This window comes from Athene cunicularia (assembly GCF_003259725.1).
Source record: "Athene cunicularia isolate RWA chromosome 4 unlocalized genomic scaffold, athCun1 chr4_part2, whole genome shotgun sequence".
In the NCBI taxonomy this organism is placed as follows: Eukaryota; Metazoa; Chordata; class Aves; order Strigiformes; family Strigidae; genus Athene; species Athene cunicularia.
In genome coordinates this window covers 16,937,762-16,960,951 of record NW_020799099.1, presented here as the reverse complement: position 1 = coordinate 16,960,951, position 23,190 = coordinate 16,937,762, and the positions used below count along the sequence as shown (strand labels likewise).

The following is a 23,190-nucleotide window of genomic DNA, read 5'->3' as shown; positions in this document are numbered from 1 at the left end:
AAAAAAGCAAGACTGTTTAATTTTTAAGAGACTGCCTAGATTTATACTGCTGAGAGGAAGGAAAGGAATAATTTCAAATCACTACTCTTCAGATGGTGTATTTGACAAGGGAAACAACCATCAGGTTTTACTGGAGAGAGAACAGAAAAATATTTTTGCTGAATTGAGTATCTATTTAATGAAGATATACTCTTAGCCACTAGTTATTCTTTGCCAAGACAAACACAGACGTGACTTGCATACTACCTCTCAAAAAAACTTCAACCATACCTTTAACCTAACACGCCAAGATCGAAAAAGCAGCCAGAGCTGCCTGCATCACTTCCCAGTTACCTGCTTCTCACTGGCAAACTGTTCTTTTCAGTATTTTTCTCCTAAGATAAAGCCTGTTTGTAGTTCTGCAGGTGAGTCATGGACATTGGTCTGTTGTGGTAACAAACACCACAGAACTGAAGAGGCAGGAGTTGGGAGAGGCAGAAATCCAGCACAAGAAGTAGCGATTTTATTGGCATGTACATCAAAGAATCTGAAGTTCAAAGCAGTAAAGTTAAAAAAACCTCAAACCCCAACAACCTCCCAGATATTTTTAATTCACTGCATTGGACTGTTCATCAAAATTAATAATATGGCATAGGCTCTAACACTGTGCACCAGATGACAAGCAAACCAGAACATCCGATGAATGTGTCAAACCCCTGTGCTTGAATGTGACAACAGATATGTTAGTAACTGAGTTTTGGTGGGTATTTTTCGGTCTAAATTTTAAGAGAAAAAACCCCCACCTGGGGCAGGAAAAACACACAATCTGAACAATTCTCCCCCCCCTCCAGTTCCCAGGTCACTTACTAGGTCACTTCGAGGTGCTTCCTGATAGTCTGCTGAAAAGCAGGACACTGAACTTTTTGTGCCATTGCTCTCACTGGCTTGCCGTGGAGGCTGTGCATATTGCCTGTATGTTGCACTCTTTGGGGTCCAGCGAAACAGGTTGATTGATTCACGAACACAACGCTCAATGTCAATCTCTGATGAGGGATTCAGAGAAAAAGCAAGAAATGCAATCATGAAAAATAAGTAAAGCAAATTAACCTAGCTATGATATTGCTAATTATACATAAGTCCATCTATACCGCTGTTTATCTCTCTTCCCCTTTAAAAAGCACATAGTTTTCAAAGACATTTTGCCATACAAAATTTTGAAATTTTTAATGAAAAACTAGCAAAGACATTTTGAGCATTACTTTTATTCCTAGCTATTTATAGAAATACAGCAAGCTGTTTAAGAGAACCGTAACAGAACTTTAACCAAAGACAGAAATATAATTGAAACCTTGTCATTGTAAAGCATCTTCATGAAATGTCTTTACAAGTCAGACTATTGACTCTTAGATATACGTACATGCAATACATCAAAAGTACATTTCATGCAATGTATGGACATTAGGATTTTTGGATCAACTGAGTGTCTTTGTCAGTTAAATACTGCTGTGAGTCAGACTGAAATCTTTCAGTTGTCAAACTCTGTGTGGCCTGCCATTTCAACAAAGCTACACGTTATCTGTTTGGTGGAAAACAAACACTAATTTTTGCCTGGTAGCAAACAGAATGGATTTTAGAGCTTTTTTTTTTAAAGAAAAAAAAAACCCAACTAGACTTTCACAGTGAAACATTCTGGCTGAAGGAGTGAAGTGCCTGCGTGTGTGACAAAATACTACTCAACCTGGGAGGGAAGCAGACACCCATCAAATGGGAAGCATCCTTAAATAAGCTGCAGTCAAAAAAAAAAATTGCTGAAGCATAATGAAAAACATATGCATAACAACAAAAAAAGTAAACCTAGCTACTTGGAATAATACTTGCCAGGGATAAGTGGACAATATAATGTCTCAACAGTAACCAACAATTTTTCATTCTGTGATGTAAATTTACTAGATTTTTAATCTCAAATATATTGTAATAGAAAACAAAAATCCATATAACTGCAAAATTTAATGTTTTCTAAATTCAGGTAAAGACAGTTGATGTCTTACACTGGTTATTGTTCCTAGAGCTCAGAATACACTCTGAAGCATGGTTATTAGTCATATTTTCTCTACATTTCTGAAGACTCATTTTATTTATAAAAAGTTGAGAATTTCAGTTCAAAACTGTAGTCCATTTTGGTTTTATTTTTTTCTGTAAAGAGACTGCTATAACAGTGAGTTATAGCCCTGTCTTAATTAAGGCAATATTAGCAGTACTATTGTAATAAGTGAGATGAAAGCTGAATTTAGCCAGTAAAAAGAAAAAAAAAACGAACAAATAACAATAATTAATAGCTTGAGAAACATTTGGTTGTGAGAGGGCATAATAGCGTACAAATATCTGAAACTGAAAACAGTGAACTGGGGGGGTTGGAATAGGAATGCTATATGGAGTAGGAAGTTATTAAAAAGCTGAAAGCAGAAATAGAGATTGACAGAGTTAAGCACTGGAGATGGACTATCAAAATATTTTTCTTAGAAACAAGCTCACTAGTTCTCTAAATGAATTCATTTTGGAAATGGAAAATGCAGCAATGAGTTTCCCTGAAAATGATAAACAGTTCTCACACATCAAGACATAAGTAAAAAAAAAATAATAATCTAGGACTCAGTTATTCTGTGACTCTTGGCTGTTTGGTTTCTCATTTCTTCTAAGCAGCGTTTCAGGATGACATTGGCCATGCCTGAAAATGAAATTCCATGGAACAAGAGGGAATTTTAAAAGGTTTAGGAGGAAGCCAACCAAAGCCTAACACTGATTTCTGGTCTGGTGATTAATTACTCTGCTTCTAAGGAATGAAAAATAAAAATATAACAAGTAGATTGTCATTTCCACAAATAATTAAAAGAAGAATAAACGTATACACATAGGTACATGTATGCATATGTATGGGAATAGTCAACTTGTATAACATACAAGGGAGAAAAACTTCTTGTTAGTGAAAGAATTTGCCCACATTCCACATTCTTTTTTAAAGAACCAATTAGTTTCAGGATACTGGAGTTTAAGACAAAATTAAACCGGTGTAAATATTTACAGAATATTTGTTAGTCACATTGCATGAACAAGCTTCACACTTGAGTAACCTTCAAGCCCATCTTCACTTTGAAATTTTGGTTTAAGAAAATCACTTCCTGTCAGTAACTAAAATGTAATGCAGTCTTTTGGAGCCTTGCTGGATAAGATCTTTCCTCGTCCCTTTGGCTAATAAGTAAGGGTCTGCTGTGCTATTTCAATTCTGATTTCTTCCCATGCCCTTTCAAATATATGACAAATGAGTCAGTTTCCAATTAAATGTCCATCTTTTGTTATCTCACCAAGACTCTGCATTCACACAGTATTAATCCTGCTTGCACTCACCCTGCTCTGAAGTAACTGTGTTAAAAGCCAGAGAAAACAAACATATTTTACATATTGAAAACATACTGTTGGTCTATCAGTAGTGGAAATACATTAAGCCAGTACCTAGACTCTTGTGCAGGACTATGAACAAATGAACAGAGTACCTCACCAGGATGCCAGACTACTTGTCATGTGCAAACATCTTAGAGGAAGATCCTCCTGAGAACAGGCTCCACGTAACTCTCAAGGCATCAGCAAGAAGCAAACAGAAACGTTTAGAAAGGACAGGGAGGGCCCAATCACTCATGAGTGTACACACATCTCTGTGCTCTTCAAAGTCCCAACATTGGGGTATTGTGTAGTTTCAAAAGCACATGCCTTCCGTTTGTATTGATACAAATTATTTTGCTGGAAAATCTACAAGAAGATCATGCTGCCATAACACAGTGTCATTAACTGTGAAGCGTGCACTGAAAAAAATTAAGCCTAACTTGAAACATAATTACTATAAAAGTAAGTTTACATTTCAAAATTTAGCAGTCTAGTTTTCAAAAAAGTGCAGAGCACCTGCATTTCAAAACAGCCAAAGCTGACACCCAAATACCTAGGAACTAAAAGTCACAAGTTTCATTTGATAACATTGGGTTTAAGAGTTCTGGCTCAACTGAGCTCAAAGTCAAGCAGCAATCAAAACCTTATAGGAAACAACTCTGTGGTACCAGCTAACTACTTTATTACTTTGCATCAAAAGGCTTTTCCTGAGATTTCTAAATATGCAAATAATACAGGAACTGAAAAAGGCAGGGGTGGCCAAGTAAACAAAACATGATCTAATAGTAATGTCCTGGTTTTGCCATGTCCCATGTCAATATTAAGCTTACTGAAGTATTGTGCTCCTTTGCTGAACTAAAATTCCTGGTTGCTCTAAAATGTTACTCATTTCGCTCTGTTCATGTAAAATTATCACTCCCTACCAAGCTGCTGCCTCTGTCAACAGCCCCAACTGAAAAGGACAGCTCAGCGGACATAGATGCTTTTTAAGCTACATACATTTTGTGTTTATTATAGATACAGGAGAGAAGTATACCACACTTGAAACAGATGCTAAAAAAAGCGCATCAGTTTAAAGGCAATACACCTGTGACAAAAGTACACAGAACTTTTTATTTTTACAGCAAAACTGGACATGCATATGTTGTTCACAGCAAATGAAAGCAAGTAATGGAGAAAAACATAACATGAATGGTTAGTTCTTAAGGAAAACGTACACAGACCAAGTCTTTGTGAGCAGCTAATCAATTCCAGAGCCCTTTCCTTGGGTAACAAGTAACCACTTCAGAAATCTGGCCAAAATAAACTGCTTCTGCATTTTGGAAACAGCCCAGAATTATGGGCTTGGTTTGACCTCTCCATCACAAATACTTTACTACTATCCTGCCAGGCAACAACAGCCACCACACTGCCACATAAATAGGCCAGAAAATCTCTTTGCTATAAAAGCAGAGAAGGTGAATAGGTCAGTCAGTTCGATCTCACAATTCCTGCTCTTAGAACAAATAGAGGTGAAAGGCCATAAGACTTTTCTTTTCTGATGACATACAAAAAGATACACTAAGCCTAGATATTTAAAAGGACAAATCTAGGAAGAGAAGTGACATTTCTATCCAACATCTCTATTACTGATAGAAGGTTACTCTAAAAGAAAAGAGGAATGCAAAATTATTCTTTTTATATAATTTATTTCATATATTATAGGACAGTTGTGTTATTTCATTGTTTTGTGGATAGTAATTTGCTCTTACACACATCAGCATCCCTTTCAGTGAACCTTGCAACAAAATTTAAAAGGTAACAAATATCAGTCATTAATTTTAAAACTCTTCAGCTAATAAGACAGAAGTCTTTGTTCTTCTTTCTACATGGATGCAAGGTGCGCATCTTTCAAAGAGCTGCCAGGAGTCCAAGTGCTGTCAATCAAGATGCCATCACAGTTCTTATGTAACACAGCAGGTGTATAGAAGTTGCATTCAGCTAGAAAAATTACTGGATGCAGAAGTAAAGGAATAAACTACAGCACTATGTCTTCAGACAGATTGCATACTGCACAGCTGTAATAAGGATCAATAATTTCAATGCTGCATTGACAGGCTACCTTGTCTGAGAGCACATTACTCTACAATTCTCTAGACAGTTCTCCACATCAATATTGTTTACTACCTCTGGACAATACTGTTGTTTTCAGTGTACATGTGACAGTTGTCTTGCTGTTGGAAAGACAACACTTTAAACTATTCTGAAGTCTGAATGCCCACAAACAGCAGTTAGTGTATCAAAAATGAAATGGTCCAGGCCCTTGCTTGGTGAAAACACATCAACCATCTGCATGAGGTTCAGAAATGCTGGGAGAATAATGAATTTTGGTTTTATGCAATGAAATTACATGTAACGTCCAAAGAACAGAAACAGAATTTGTTGGTCTCTTGTCTTAATCCATAAAGGAGACGTTCAAGAACTGAGAAATTTGGAATGTATCCAGATAAAGAGTTCTGTAGCAGAGGGTGTTATGAAGATAATTCGAGTAGACATGACAAATCTATGTGAGATACTGATGCTTCTGCTGAGACCAACAGTAGGTATGTTTGCAGCTTGTGTATAAACAAGGGAAGCTGAGAGGAGTTATGGAAAGTACAATTACTACAGTACCTGCAGTTATGCAGTCACCTGGATGAGTTTATGCAGAACTTAAAGTATTGAGCAACAGAGAGGAGCAGCAGTAAACACCATGAGTTATTTCCGAGACACTAGACTTCATCAAGGACAAACATGAATCCTTTTCTTACTCATGATTGTAAAAATTACTATGACTCAGCAGTTTAATGGAAAGGTTTCATCAAGAATGCCTTCCAGTATGGAAATGTGATGTTGTCCTGCAGTGATAAAGATGAGCAGGAAAGACATAGAATGATGAACGGCTATATGAAGAGTAAAGGTTTGCCGTAAGTGACCACCAAATGTCACAGGCTATGTCTTACCGAGAAAGACAACTAATGTCAGCTAAGCTCCAACAGGAAAGTGTTTTAAACAGTTTTATGAGGTATGCCATGGCTGTTTAACAGCAGACATTTCTACAAGCTAACAAAATGTTAACGACTTCTGGTCAGGCCCTAATATCAGATTAGGATACTGGCCAACAACAGAAGGATATGAATTCACACTGTATAATGGAAATAGTCAGATGGAGGCTACTACACAAAACCTGAGATGTATGCAAGAATAAGGGGAAATAAAGTAGATCAGCAGAAGAATGAACATTATTTCATAGCTAGATGTTAACCATCTATAGGAGATGCATAAAAGGACAGGTTTACAAAACTGCAAGGATCAGCTTAGAGAAGAAACTTCTTAGAAACACCTGGAAATGAAGAACATGCCAACATTCAACAATATTCCATCAAAAATTTAAAAATATTGCTTTGGCTTTTCTGTGTTGTACAGTTTGCTAAAAACTTTCTAAAACCGACTCAACAAACATTTAGCAATCTCAAATGCTAGTGAAACTTACCTCCTTTATCTTAAATCTGAAGGAATATGCAAATACTGAAGCTCAGTATGCATTAATAAAGATCACACCATCTAAGTTTCTAGCTGGGTGGTGTAAAAGAGCCACTTCAGCTGCTTCCCAGACACAACAGGTATAAAATGATAAAGAACTCTACAGTCGGAAACTCTGACCAGACCAAATGCTTATAAAACTGATCAGTCTCTAAAGAGCCATAAGTAGAAGACCTTTGTATTAGCAGAGCTCTCCTCTTGTTAGCCTTCAGGATATTTTTAAGGAAATAACATGAAGTAACTTAGAATTTCTGGTTTTGAAATAAGACAAAAATTCAGGTAACCTTGAGAAGGAGTATCTGTTGCCATGAGAAAAGGATCAAAGCCTCTAATTTGACCTGTTGATTCCTAGACCAATAATGAAAAAAACTTTAGGTAAAAATATGGGTAAGGTATCTAGATCTGCCTAAAGAGTATCCTGAACCATGTAACACCCAACTACCACAGAGCAAGAAACATATCATTCAAGACTAAAATGTTACTATTTTCCCACAAATACAGTAACTGTAAACAGGAATCATCTTGCTTATGTATCAATGCTTAAACCACACTTAATTCCTAAAAAAATGTTCTTATCATTTGACACTACAGTAACTTACTTGCAAAACTGTCAGTGTTTACCATTAGTCAAGTCTATGTGTTTCACAGTGCAAAATTAGTAGCTTTAGATTATCTAACATATATACATTTCTAAATGACTTAAAGTTTGCTGTATAATTAACCTACTCAGAAGTAAAAAAAGTTCCCCTATTCTGGGAAAAAGCTTTCTAACATACCCCATTTGAATTTACATGAGAGCATTTAAGAAGCACATTCCTAAATATATTTTTATAAAAAGAAAAAAAAAAAAAAGATCACCTTTAAGGCATTTTTAAGTTTGTGTCATTTCAGGGTTAAATTCCCAGCAGACAAGTTTGTGGTTTATACTCTATCAGTTTACATGAGTGCTGAATTTGTTGCTTTAGATTATACTATGCCAGTTAATTAACAGAAAGAAAAAAAGGTTTTGTTTGGGGTTTTTTTAAGCATAAGTATTGAAGAACCAGCAAGAGATTGTCTAGCTCTCTGCCTGGCTCTGAAGTCAAATGATATGTGACTAGTCTATCCCCTAACAGAAGCTTGCCTAGACTTTACATTTTTGCAGTAACAGGGGTTTCACCTGGACACACCCCTGATGAGTACTTAGCCCATTTATCACCATTGTTAGAATACAGACAACTATTCTTCACATGCAACGTGATGTTTTCCCAGTTGGGATACCTGTGCTTCCTGAATTGCCCTTCAATGCTAACAATCAAGTCCTGAAATTTATTCTGAGCTTGCGACATCAACAAAGTTTAGCTTTAGGTACAAACCCTGCTCTAGTTCTTCATGTTTAGTTTTGGTCTTTCTGTTGACTTCTACTAAACTCCAGCTCTTAGTATATTAATAACAAAGAAGTTTGGATAGACAGAATCAAATGCCTCACGCTGATTTATAAAGGCAAGAGTTTAAGTTCTTTAAATATGAGAAAGTAGGCCAAAGGGAATTGACAGCTATCCCAAAGTATGAGACCACTGAGAATTCACTTAAACAGACCTAATTTCTCAGTCCTTATTTTGGCAGAAAGTTTTTTCTAGCTTTCAGACTGCACTTCCATTCCAATTCTGTATTTAAGTAGTTATGTGTATCTCTATTAACAACACTGGACATGCACACCCCCAAAACGTATCTACAATCAGAGATATGCTGCTAGTGTACATTTTAATCAAGGAATTTTAACACTGTAGTATTTGTGCAGCTTATATTAAAATCCTTCTCCATTAACAACTAGAGAACTAAAGATTATTAGAAAAATCATTTATACCTGTACAGGCAAAGAAACACATTCAGCATAACAAAAACACAGACAGATACCCTATTAGGCACCTCACTGTCAGCAACATTTTCCGTAACTGTAAGAAAAAAAAATAAAAATCTAGTGCATGCTCTTGCTTTCATAAGCACTAGTCTAATCCTGAACCAGTTTTTCTCATAATTATAATGAAACAAAAACAAAGAGGGAAACATTTTTGAAATATTTTTGTAAAGAGAAAAAAAAATTTGCCACGTCCAGAGGCAAAACTCGGATAAAAGTGGCCTGAACTTTGTCATCCCATGCCTAAAAATGCTAGTATGTTTGACAGTCTACCTTCATGTACCTTGATTTTAAAATCCTACATGACTAACAGGTGGTTTATTGTATTATCTGAAGTCCCCTTTTGCTATGAAGGGTACATACAAGTTCTATCAAGAAACAGGAGGTGTAAGCTGTGCCTCAGACTGATTTTAAGACATGCATTAGGAAAGTTCTACTGATGAACTCACTTTTCACCCTTTTTATGAAACACCATCTCTTGAGCCAGTCCTTTGCTAAAGGATATATATTTGATTTTCTTCTGCTAGTGCTACAGATAGCAAGAATACTAATATAAATAAAATAAAGGATTATGGCATTTTATCCTTAGTGTGTCACCCACTGCAGCATTTCTCTTTAGTCTCAAGAAGATACAATCTAGAAATAGAACTGCATTTTGTTCATGTCACTACAAGTGGAAAATGTGAATAATTGAAGAATTCACAGCTTCAGGTAAAATGATATCAATCTTACAGAGTTTGACACTATTGAACAGCCCTGGTGAGCAGGTGTGCCCTAACAAATTGCTCTGCTTCTGTACCAAAGCCAGCTCCCAACCCATAGTTCGCTGTAAGCCATTTTTTAAAAAAAGGGAAGGGGGGGCAAAAAAGGAAAGCAAAGAAAACCCCACTTACTAGCAGCAATGCACAGTTTCTGCTTCATTCATAAATGCCAGTATTTGGCAACAATAATCTTTCGGAATTGCATAAAAACATATACCTGCCACTGCCATCTAAAAAAGTTATTTAACATAGCAAAGATGAAGAATATGTTCAGAAAAAGATGCTTCCATAAATAGCAGTCATACCTCCACCTTTCAAAAAAAGAAAACTAGAAACATGGTTTCCTTTTTGCTCCTGATGTCTTTTGGTATTTCTAATCCCATTTTTTTATGTTATAGTTATAGCACCATTATCATGCGCATCATGTGACAGAGCCAAATTGCTGTTTTTCTTCAGATAGACTATAGTTTGGAAAAGCAGTCCAGCTTCACTAACTGCATGATAAATCACCTTGCAGTGTCATCTTCCATGGGGAACAACAGTTCCAAACTTGGGTAAGCTACAACAAAGCCACACGTCAAAATTTCATAGCTGGAGTTATGAAAAAAGTTTCCTTTTAAAAGAGCTACTACGACATCTATTCCTCAGAGCCTCAACAAAAACAGTTTTTTTGCTGTTCACTAGTGCACTGAAGACCCCACTGTATCTCTTTCAGTCACCTTAAATTTGGTGTTTTGATCTCAGAGTTCACATTTTTATTCAAGAAGTGGTGAAACAAATGGGAACAGGCACCAAACACCCACAAACTCAGTGTGGGCTTGGCAGCCAACTGCCATTTCTTCCTTCCACCAAATCTTAATTAACTAAATGCTGAACCACCAGAAAGTCTGGCACAATAAAAGTATATGAATCACAGATGTGGGCAGACAGAGGATTTTGAGGAAGAAAATGAACAGAAAGTAAAATGGTAGCTACCTAGGGTCAAAGTAGAGTTCTCTGATGTATGTCTAATTCTGCTGCTGTCAGCAGAAACAGACCACTCACAACTGTACCATACAATCTTAGTGAAGAATTTTAAAATATTTTTTAAATCTTCAGCCCATTTCTGAGATGCATGTAATCCTTCTAATCATTTATACAGCTTTCACCATCATGGGATTCAGCATTTTGGCATGTTGCTACAATGGCAACATATATAATTGTTTCTCCCACATCAGAGAAAATCTGTTTCTTGGAGAATCATTCTTGTGCTTTAATAGCAGCTGGATCTTTGATTACATGTTGCATCTTAAACCTACATGGCAGCGTCTCTCATCAGAATCCTCCACATATTCCAATTCAACAGTTTTACTGTAGCTCCTTTATTCATCTGGATTGCTTTTCCACAGCCAGTCTTTCCAGACATCCTATCTGAGGTCAAGATTCTTCCTTCGGAAGCACTGACTAGCCTTGTGTCAACAAAAATACACCTTCCCAAGGTGCATAGCATTAAAAGAACAAGCCCTTCTCTTGCTCCAAAAATAGAGAAGATTATTTTATTGTGTGAACTAACCTACAAGGCTTACTTGAAAGTATGTTTTATTTCATGTCTGGGCTAAGTGTTTACCTATTCTCTAATAGTATCTGTTCCCATCTTTCAGTTAGTTGTCCTATCTCTTCTCAACACCACAATTAATCTTTGTATGTCAGTGATGGCATTGGTATGGATCTCTGGTGGAAGTTCACCAGGTCCTATACTGCACCCATTTCTGGGTGGGAGTGAATTGGTCTACAGGATCAACTGTTTGCAAATTGCTGTATATATCTGGATGCTTCCCTCCTGGGTTTGTTTCCCAGCAAAAGGTGCTGGTGACCGCACTACTCGTGCAATGCGTAATGAATGTGGTAATCAAATCAAGCTACAATAATAATAATTTTTGAATTGCATAATGTACATTATCACATGAATCACATGAACTTAAGGCAAGATGTTAAAGACTAAGCTATAAGCAAAACTGCATGTTTTAAAGTAAAGTTACTCATACAGTTGGCCCTCAATCCATGAAACAACCTTCTTGAGTGGTAAATTTGCTGATACATAAGATGCAGCACTCGTTTGAAAGCAGAGTCTTGCCCCTGTTCTTGGTACCTCAGGAATCATATTATCATAGTAGCACCACCCTTACTACCCTCATTTTCCTGGCACATTCTTCTGCTATGTGCCAGACTAAGATCAGGATAAAGCAAAGGTAACATATACTGTATTTGCTCTCTCAGCATCACCCAGAGATGAACTTTACTAAATCTCAAAACTACATATAAAGAATTAGCAATGACTCCAGGGTTGGTTTTGTTTGTCTCAGTACCAACTAGATCTTCTCTGGTATGTATATTGCTTGAGTAAAGTTTATACTTAACAGAGCTCCTTAAACACAAGTTAAAAAACCTCCAAACAAACAAAAAGAATAAAAAGGCACCTAGGGGTACTAGCTTCCTAAACAATCTAATTCTATTTAAGTTTTAGCAGTTGTTTATATGCCCTCTTTATACAGACCCACGAGGAATCAAACAGGACATTTGTTGCTACAGCAGAGGGAATTTCCAGTATTCTTAATTAACCAATTATTTTGTCAAATATTTCAAATAGATTTCCTAATGGGCTAGAATATCTTAAAAACTATAAAAAAATCAAATTAAAATTTTTAACAGAGCTCCTGAAAATAACAAGCAATGCCCAACTGTATTTGGTTTATAGATAAAATATGGACAAAGCTTTGAGACAAGTATTGAAAAGGATTTTCAGAATGAAGTAATCACTAATGGCACTGTGACCCTTCTTTTTCCTCACATCATTAAATTTTTTAAACAGTAATTGAAACTGTTATATGCAGTGAACTGAAAATACAGTTGGGTTTTTTTAACTTTAAATATGCATTTTTAGAAATATCTGCTGTAAAAACAAGAAAACTTAGAAAGGCATCCACAAAGTTGCAAGATTGCAATAAACAGCTTTATCAGTCTGGAAAGCAAGTTGCTTTCACTGGCAGCCTGAGATAAGCCATTTCAGGGCACAGAAAGCTTAAAAACCACAGGAGTTTTGGGCTGTTGAACAATTGATTTTAGATTGAAATTATTGGAGATGTTTTGAACAACATAATCACTTCCTCAGGGTGACCCAGTTTCAGGTGAAAGGTTTTTTTGTAAATTACTTTCAGAAAATTTTCAGGCATGGCACACAATTTATTTTAACTGAAATAACAGAAGTCCTGTTTGGAATACAGAGGTGATAAATTAGAAGCAGTCAATACTACTTAATCAGAAATAAAACTCAGGTCAGAAAGAGAAGGCACAAGGATATGATAATTATATGTTCAAAGAAGTTACTGATTATAGAAGTCCAAGCTACACCAATAACTTTTCAATCACACTAGGATTGTCTTTCACGCTCACTCTTTTTTCCTTTAGTAGTCAGTTTATGATATACTTTGGATTAATCTTGCAATATTCAAATTGTGTCACTGTTGACATCCAAAATATTGCAGATAGCACCATAAAAAGAAAAAAAATCTTACCAGAAACACCATTCTACTAAAAGATTTCCTAGCAGAGTATCAGCAAAGTTGTCAAACTATTATCAGCAGAAAGCATGTACATTATAATACTACAGATTTTAGTGATTTCATTTTATTACATAAACAGATATGTATTATGAGAACTAAGGTGTCCTTATACATGACCTCAGCATAAAGTACTTAAATTGCCATTAAATCAGATGGTTCAAGGTAAATTGGAATACATAATTTCAAACCACTCAAGGAAAAAAAATAGGGAGAAATGACATTAGGTAAGAAAATAAGTTAAATATTAATGAATCTAAGACATATAACTAATAGATGGAAGAGGAGGGAAGGGGGTGAGAGACAATCTTTTAGTTTAGCACTCTCCTTTCAGACCATCTAAAGATATCCAGTTAAATTTAATAAGGGCAACTGAAATGACTAAGCATATAGACTGAAAATGAAAAAAACACACTGTAAGGAACGGCATAAATAAATTTCTTATAAATTGAAAAATACAGCAGTAATTACATAGTACATACTAAACTGAAAGGTAGCAAAAAAGCAAAGTTTTGAAATCCAGATACATTTTCAAGGGTATACAGTGAGAGACAGAATTTGTGACAATAATATTTAGAGAAATCACAGAGTTTCATCTGTGCGAACACACTGAACTTCTGAGAAACTGATCTATGCAACTATGAACTTAGCCTCAGCCTGCTTGTTGCCATAACCTAGACTATTGGTAATCTCTGTAAACTCTGCAGGTATGGAGATTGCCACACTTAAGAGCTGTTAAGGTTAAATGGTTTTCCAAACTTGATTCTCTCATTCAGTTCTGAAAAAGAATGACTTCTATTTAAATGAATTAAGAATTACTGAATTGCACACATAGTGTTCAGAGCCCACTAAACCTATAATTCACCAAGGAATTAGCCAAATTTACAGTTACCTTAAGAAAGGCTACACAATTAAAACAGTGTCACCTCTTAACCAAGACCTATATGATGTTAGTAAGATCCTGGGTCAGAGAGAGATAATTAATACAAGAATAGAAGTATGTTATGGGTACAGTAGCCTTCCAATTCATGTGTTACATAAATATTAGGCCATCACAAATGGAAATAAATCTTTCAGTTAACAGAGCTTTCTCAGTTCAAATGCATTCTACTGTCTCACTAGAAACTTGCTCAGAAAAAGACCCAAAATTTGTGGTTAACTGCAATTTAAAAAAAACAAAGATACACCACTTGTATGAATAGGTCAACCACCTCCCACTGAATGAGAAAACAAAACTTCTGTACAAGAGTCATGTAGCCTCTGATCTGACTTTGAGGGTTCTTTTGAAAGGTTTACATTTCAAATGGAAATTAATTTAACACAGACCAATGTCAATGGCTTCTATATTGCTTTCCCTAATTCTTTTACATTAATTGCTTCCACAGCAAATGTTTAATTATTTTTGAAATCAGGCTAATATCAGCATCAAAGTAGAAAAGCACTGTTTAGAACAGCACTTTTTTTCACTGAGAAATCACTATCAACTGGATTGTTTATATACATGGCATGTCTACATATAGTCACTTATGAATTACTTAAAATCGTTTCAACTTTCACAATAAAGTACTCCAGCCTTCACTTGGAAATAACAACAAGCTCACCCAATTCTTGCTGATGACAGCAAAAAGACTTCTGCTAACTTCATCAAGCTGTAGTTAAGACCTAGACACTATGACAGTGAGTTTGCTTAAATATACCATGATTTCAGAACACATGTAAGATTTGTTGTATATATTCACATGCAAGCACATACCATCTTCATCAACACACTGGAGAAGACAGAGAATGAGGGAAGAGATTGTTCTGTACCTGGCAAGTCTGAAAAAAGGAGAATGCATTCATTGAATCCATTAGCCAGAAGACGATCCCTCAGTTGTTGAAGTATTGCAACTCCAATACAGAATGGGAAGGAGGAATTTCCAAGCAGCAATGTATCCCACAAGTGAAAGATTTTGTGCAAAGGAAAGACATCTGCATGATGAACAAACACAGTTAAAAAAAACTTTAAGCATACAATTAAGCATATAAGTTGATAAAAACATATACAACACACACACACTTTTTCCTCTCCTGTCTTAGGGTTATTCTTTATCTGGGAGCCAAAATGATTCAACCTGTTTAGAAACTGGTTTATCTTCATATGCAGATTGATTATTCTGGATATCATCAGTGTCTTCTTTCATTAGTAAATACTTAGAATGGTGCAGGTTTTCAGGTTTCACACACACAAAATTAGGCTATTTATTTTTCTTTAGGTATGGTGCAATTGTGCATTAGGACATGCATTTCCAATAATATGAAGACATTAACAAGTTAGTAAGCTTAACTACTTAATTAAACAAGAAAATGAACAGAATAGAGCAAAAATTAGCAAAATATAGGAAAGACAAGGAGAAAAGCCTATTACAAAAAGTGCCATTTTACATACAAAGCTGAAGGTAGCTCTCCTGAAATAAGCTATCCTTCAACTAAATAATTATAACTTTTTATTGGAATTCACTGCCAAGGAAACCATCCCCTTGGTCTTCCAAAGCTGATGATTCTCATGAAAATTTTAGAAGAATGGTTAAACTGCAAGAACCAGTGCTTTACAGTCAAGATCTTTAGAAACTGCAATTAAGAATCTCACATTAAATTCTTTGATATTTCATCAGAGAAATAATCCATCAGCTCTTTTCATCCTGCCACTTCTTTTTAAAATTCAAAGTCTGCCAATGTTGACATGAAATTAAAAAAAAAAAAAAAATCAGAGATCTTTGAATTACTTTCTAGATTTGCTTTAACAACCTTGTCCTCTTTCATTAAAAGCTCACCAAATTATAAAGCTCTCTTGGTTCCCTATCATACATGCACAAATATAATAATAAAATAGTGCTAGTACAATAACAATGTGTCAAAGTGCAATAAAGAAGTTTGTTTTGTTGGTCTTCAAAACCAGTTACTCTCTTTCCTATATTATTTGGGTGAGAGCAGGGGAAGGTGGTGAGGTTTGGTTTTGGTTTTTTAACTATTATTATACCTTTCTTTTCCAGTAAATAACAGCTTCCTTTGCACACTCCCTAAATGTGTATGTGTAAAATAATCCAGTTCAAACTTAACATAATACTTTCTTAAAAAAATAAGATGACACTGATTTTTGTCAAATCAGGGCAGAAAGTACGTGACAGGCACTGTGGAGACTCAAAACCACAACACACATTCTTGCAAATTACAAGCAACCTACTAAATGACAGACACATCACACCAATTAGGAAGGCTTTAGCTAAAAGCTGTGCTTAAGAAATATAAGAACATTTAATAAGAGAAAAAGAATGCATACTCACGTGTGAACATTGTAAGAAACCAAGGAATAGCATACAGCTGCAGAAGGAGGTGATGGGGGAAGAGAACAAAAAAATGTTTTTAAGAGCTGAAGGTGTTTATGATAGTTGTCTACTATATTAGAAATTTCCCTAGCTTGTCACAAATGTGTTTAAAATGAGAAATAACTACAGTGGCAGAACCACTATCACACAACTTCTAGCCTCTCAAAGAAGCTATCTTCCCCAGGCCCACATTCTCATCTCCTTCAAATTACTAGTTTGTGATACTCTATTGAAAACAGTTACAAAAATCACCCTCACTAGGCTTATGTTTGCAAAAAACCCTCCTCCCAAAGTCATCTCAAACACCTGCTCTACTAAACTGCCACAGTTCTCACCCTACATTATATATATATATATATATATATATATATACACACACACACACACCACTAAGTGAAAATTAGCAAAGGATGCCCGAACAAGCATAAAACAACTTGATTTGATATATCTCTGACTATGAAAAAAATCCTGGATTTTTATATATACTTAACAGTGCAAATCACAATTTCCAACAGAAAAAAATAACCGTATCTATCTTTTTCTCCTATGTTGGTGTGTATTAAAATGTATACTTGTCAGTGAAAGGCACTAAGAATGGCTTAATTTTCAAAAGCAGTGTCAGTTGCCAACACCATTTATGTTGTTCTACTGTGACCTTTAAATAAAGGTGTCATCTGAAGAATTTGAAGAACAGTTTCTGCAAACTTTCATACACATGACATCATACAGAGAAGATTCAGTATGCATTAGAAGAGGTAAGCATTTATGACACCTTAAGAGTTTATGAATGTTCAGTGAAGTATTTTGCATGTTGAAGGCAACAGAATCTATTTTCTTGAAACAATGAACTGCACAGAAAGTCCCCACAAATTAAGAATGCAAGAGCAAGACACTCATTGTTAAATTTTACTTAGTTGCATAGCTCATGTGCTCTGTTTTCCACTTCTGAAGATTTACAGCTAGACATAAAGCTTAATATATTACTTTTTAGCTCATAAAAAGTGCAAATTAGTCCTTGTATTAAGCTTTCCCTGGAAGTAAGCAAATGAGAAGCAGAAAGCATAATTGATATTATGTTAATAAATTACTACTTATTCCATAAACTCTTAACTGGGTAATGGCAGTGATTAAATGATGCACACATTTGCTGAAAAGCTCTTTAGCACAGCTGTCTCTAAATTTTATTCCTACGTGTTCATCTGAGCATCAGATAGTATCTGAACCATACTGTCCATAAAACTAAAAAAACTGCTATGACCAGACCGTTCACTGCTTTCAGTATTCAGGAGGCTTTTATAAAGCTTGGCCTCCAAACCCCCATTTGATTTTAAGGTTTCAAAAACCAAAACAAATCAATTTCTATCACCACTTTAATCTTATAATACATTCATACTATTTCCTAGAGTATATCTTTGTCATATCTTCAGGGTTCCTACTGAACAACATAGCCTGTTCCCCGAAATATCCCCTACAGTGGTTGTGATCAGCTGATACCTGTTTACCTGCTTCCTTGTCCACAATATCTTGCTTTCCATGCAGAAGGAAAACAATAATAGCAGCTTGAGGCTCTTCTTTGCTTGGAGGTACAAATTATGTGGATATAATTTTGAACCACATTATTTCCTTGGTATTTAAAAGCAATTATTTCCTCCTTTTCATATATTTGATTAAAACATTTTACCAAATCAGATACACACTTTCTCCTAATTTCACAAACACTTCTATCTTGTAGGCATCTACCTACACAGAAATACACGAGAAAATACACAACATTTGAAGCATTAAGCAGATTATCATAAGGTTATGATAAGGTTTGCCACAAGGCAAAGCACTGCTTTGCTGTAGACTATCCTCAAACATATCAACAATGACATGAAAAGTAGGTCAAACTATTTAAGTAGAAGGTATCAGGCAAGGTTTTACTGAATGGATTTTTCTCTCTGATTTTCATAATGTGCTAAGACAAGAAGGTCCTGGTAAACCTGAAGAGGTTATGATTACTACTAATAAGCAGGCAAAAAAAAGCCACAACACTGGTGGTATTATTCCACCACACAAGTCAAACTGAAAAAAACAGTCAAGAACTACTACACTGACTTGAAGTCCTCAAATAAATAGGCTACCAAATTCTTTCAGACTGCACTTATAACATATTATTAGTAAATACTGCCCTCTAGCAATCACTGGCTGGAACAGCATTGTGCCATGCTTCTCTACTAACAAGCTGCTGATCAAGAGGTTTTCAAACCTTCACCACTAAACCCTTAAACATAATGGGGTAGTGGTTCTTATTAACACTTAACTCTCCGTAGCCGGGAAGCATACCTAATGTTTAATCAAAGTAGCATATGAACTGCTTGAACAGTCTGAGAGTAAGTTACATTAAAATAAGAGCCTGTAAAACCAATACTTTGGTTTTTAGTTAACTTTAAATTAAACAACACCATAATTATAATTTTGCTTTTTAGTAAAATACAAGATCTTCCGTGCTTTTAAGCAAGCACTTGGATATTTCTTATACATGAACACAGCAGTACCCTAACATCAGTTCCCATTCAAATCATCTCAATAAATGCACAGGTTTTTTAGTTACAACTAAAATATCTTGTCCTTAAGATTTGGTTTCACTATCCATCTTTCCATTACCCTAGCTAAAGCTTCCCTTCCTGCTCTGCTGTGTCAAATTCTGCTCAGTACCTGAACTTGGAGACTCACTTCATTGTTTTTCAACAGGGTGAAGATGTTTACTTGCCCATAGTTAGATGGGCATATTTTAGGAAGAGTGTATCTCCCATTAAACATTCAAAACTTCTAGATATTGGCTCAAATGACAGCAGAGAGGACTGAGAAAAGTTATCACATACTTCTTATTGTCCAGTAATAACCCCAGATATTGAAGATGTGTTAAGTACTCCAATCTTTCTTTCCAATCTTACTAAACTAAAAGGCCATTTGACATAACTACACAGAAAGGTGATCAAACAAAGAATGAAATAAAGACCCTCAGCTAAAAAGATGATCCTCAGCTAAAAGAAATCCCTTTCACCCTTGGGACACCCCCACCCCTTCCTTCTCCCTCATCCACTGTCATCCTCACCAAGTAGAGAGCCCCAGCACCCAGGTGTAGTGCTGCCACTGAACAAACATACAAACCAACCCACCCCTCAAGGAGGGAGAGAACCCCCCCTTTCCCCCTCCCACCTGAGAACCAAAACTTCAAAGCCCTGCTTTCTTTCTTAAGTGTACTGTAAGGGAGAATCTGTATTTTTTATTTACATTTTATATTTTTGCACATAGCTAGGTGGTCCACCATTTAGAGTGATCTTGGATTGACCAAAAAGGGGGCTTTGAAATGTGTATCTTGTTACTTATCTCTGACTTTACTTGTAGTGTGACCAGGCCCAAACCATTATCTCAAAGGAGAATAAAACAAAACCTTGTAAAAAAAAAATAATAGAAAAAGATAAAAATGAAAAAAAAGAAATTACAGTCTTACTCTGGGCATTCCAGTAACTGTTTTTGTGTGTATATACTGCAGCTGTACCACAGATAATGGTTCATATGAGAAGGCAAGGCCAAAGATAAAATGGTTTCTTCTTCCCCCTCCCATCCATGAAGTTGCTGTTTATTTTTATCTTTTTCCTTTTTTCTTTTTGGCTTGTTTGATGTATGTGTGAAACAACATTGTCCCACAATAGACCACAATTTTATTTTGCTGAGTTTTCCTAACAAGGTTGCCTCCCAAATGCTGCTTTTTGGTTTTATTTTCATTTGTCAAGAAAAATTTTTGTTTTCTTCTCTACAGCTTCATGAGAAGGGGAAGCAGAGAGAGAGGTGCTGATCTGTTGCCCCTGGCGTCTACTGATAGGACACATGGGAACGGCTCAAAGCTGCATCAGGGGAGGTTTAGACTGGACATTAGGAAGCACTGGTTTACTGGAACAGGCTTCTTGGAGATGTGGTTGATGCTCCAGGCCCGTCGGCATTTAAGAGACATTTGGACAATCCCCTTAACAACATTCTTTAACTTGGTCAGCCCCGAAGTGGTCAGGCAGTTGGACTAGATGATTGCTGGAGGTGCCTTCCAACTGAAATAGTCTATTCTATAAAACCCTGATCTTGCACCTTCATATTTTGTCTTCAAAATACACATGTACTTAGCTTCAAGCCTATATGGTGCCTAGACAATTAATCATGTATTCAAATGTCACAGAAAGGTGAAAAAATATTTTGATAACTGGGGATGCTAAGAGAATGCAGATTGAGTTCAATTTTTAGTATTACATTCTACCCATCTATATGCACCTACACAAACAAAATTTGAGGAATGATCACTTTCCTCACAAGATAAAAATACCAGCAAGAAACCTCTCCCCCAGATTCACCACTAGGTCATCGTGTAACAGAACAGAGATAAAGTACGTCAATTGCAGAATTTTTAATTCTCAGTTAGATGAAGCTCTATTACTAACAGCTCCTGCATATCACCAAAACCAAGCTAAGGTATCTGCCTATGACAGTAGCTCCAGCACAATGATATTAAGTAAGTGCAGACAGACTTTGTCCTCTCTGTTAATGCCCAGCTGACAACTGCAGCTAGCTTCCATAATTTGCACCTGAAAGCACTTTAGAATAATTTATGGCTATAGATACCCTTTCAGTACTGTAGAACACTTCCTTGTTTTTCTTCAGTTCAAAATAGTCTGCTGTTGATGTCAGAATTATTTGTAAAATATAGAACGTGTTATGAAGCATTATATAGGGTGAGGGAGATTATAAACTTTGGGAGAGTGAGAAAGAAGGACTGTAAGATTCACTGTATATATCCCTCTATTTACATGTAAATCACACAGCCACAGCTATGTACTTAATCCAGGCACCACATCAGCTAACAATATTCACAACTATTCAAGCGTCAGCAGTGTTCAATATTCTGAGAGCTACGTGACCCGAAGCAAATGAGAAGAGTGCCAGGAAACACAATCTTTCCTGCAGCGGAGCCTGCGTTTCAATGATTAAAGATTAAGCAAGGTTTACTTTGATAGGATTAGTACTCAAGCACGAAACTCTGGTTCAGATCTCATTACTTCAGTGCATATCCTTCACCTTGATGGATCCTGTGCTGTCTTGTTACAGGTACAAAAAACACCTCTCTCACTAATCTAAAAGGCAGAACAACTTTTACTTATAAAAAAAAAAAAAAAAAAAAAAAAAAAAACTTCAGAGGTTAGTGTTAATTTTAGAACTAGCATTTATATTCAATGCAAAGGCTTTTTTTAAAAAAATAATCCTCTGTTTTGTAATTATTTGCTAAATTACCTAAGCATCTCTAGACTGTAACTCTTAGAGACAAGGTTCACATTTGACTATGTGCTGACCATTGACTAGCAAAACACAAAACCGAAAATATTACAAAACAAGTGATTTTAAACTTGCACCTTGAAGGTTTTCAGTGGAGAATTATAACTGCATAAGCAGACACTAGGAGCTGGTGAAAGATCAACTAATGCCCAAGATGGATCACTACAGAGCTCTCACATTGGTTAGCAGCAGAAATGGGGACCTGGTCAGGGAAATTACATGTCTCCCTCTTCAGTAAGAACTAGTATCCTGGACAAAATACACATATTAATTTCTTTGGACATCCACAGCCTTTAACAAATAACTATCAAGTGCATTTACAGCAATTTAGCAAAATTGATTCTCCCTCAGGAAACTAAATGTTGCTGTTATCAGTGCCCTTCATCCCCCCCAAATATTCAGGGTTTCTGCAGATGAATGTTCTCCCTTCTATCCACCTTCCCTTTGTTTTCCTACTACCCACTCTCTTTAGATGCGGGTGGCTCATCAGCAATACATGGAGCCTTCTCAAATATCTTTGTTTATAATGCAACACACCAGCTTTCTCTTTGGTTCATTTTGATGTCACAGTATCTCTTAAATTTATATCAGTCATAAACAACGTTATTACATTAAAAACACTTCTAAAAATGAAAGCATCTCTCTGCTTTTCCATTATAATTTTTGTAAACAGTGATAATGAGTATCTGCCAGTCCCAAAGACACACAAATTCACCTAGCAATCGTGTACAAGAAATGACTTACAGAAGCTTGCCCTTGTTGCTTCAATTTACAAGCTTATTTTTACCATAAAAGCTGTATACTTATTAGGAGATGCATATATTGCTTACAGGAGAAATGCACATAAGTTACTTATTTATGAAATATATAATTCTACATCAACATCTCTTGACTTTTCCTTGTTCCATTCTGACCTCTCATCATCATCTGTTCTTACAATCAACTTTTAATTACCAAATTTCTAAATGTCAAATATGTCATGATATAGACTGTATGAATTAACAGTGTTCTCTCTATAGCCTTGCCTAAGTCTACTTTTCAGAAACATCAGCCATAAAGTTCAATAATGCTATAGTATGCAGACCAACATTTTCATAGAGTATTATCTGGGCTTTTTGGACTACACATGCCTCTCTAAACAAAGGACAAAAACTTCACTATTTACAGTGATAGCTAAAAGTATGGCTCTAAAAGAAGGCCTTGTTTTGCTTTTTCCACCATAGCCCTTCCTCTCT

General features: G+C 35.8%; 1 protein-coding gene across 7 annotated transcripts in view; it reads right to left on the bottom strand.

The window, feature by feature from the left end:
- Window positions 1-23,190, bottom strand: part of TBCK (TBC1 domain containing kinase) — a 152,633-nt gene that overhangs the window by 76,226 nt on the left and 53,217 nt on the right. For all 7 annotated transcript variants that reach the window (XR_003398258.1, XR_003398260.1, XR_003398259.1 and 4 more), the window contains exons 21-23: window positions 16,553-16,589; window positions 15,039-15,200; window positions 847-1,022 (exon numbers count right to left, since the gene is read on the bottom strand). Coding sequence is in view for 2 of the 7 variants with exons in the window: in XM_026847359.1 (XP_026703160.1) it covers window positions 847-1,022; window positions 15,039-15,200; window positions 16,553-16,589 (375 nt within the window). In the remaining 5 variants the exon portion in view is untranslated. The remainder of the gene's footprint in view (window positions 1-846; window positions 1,023-15,038; window positions 15,201-16,552; window positions 16,590-23,190) is intronic.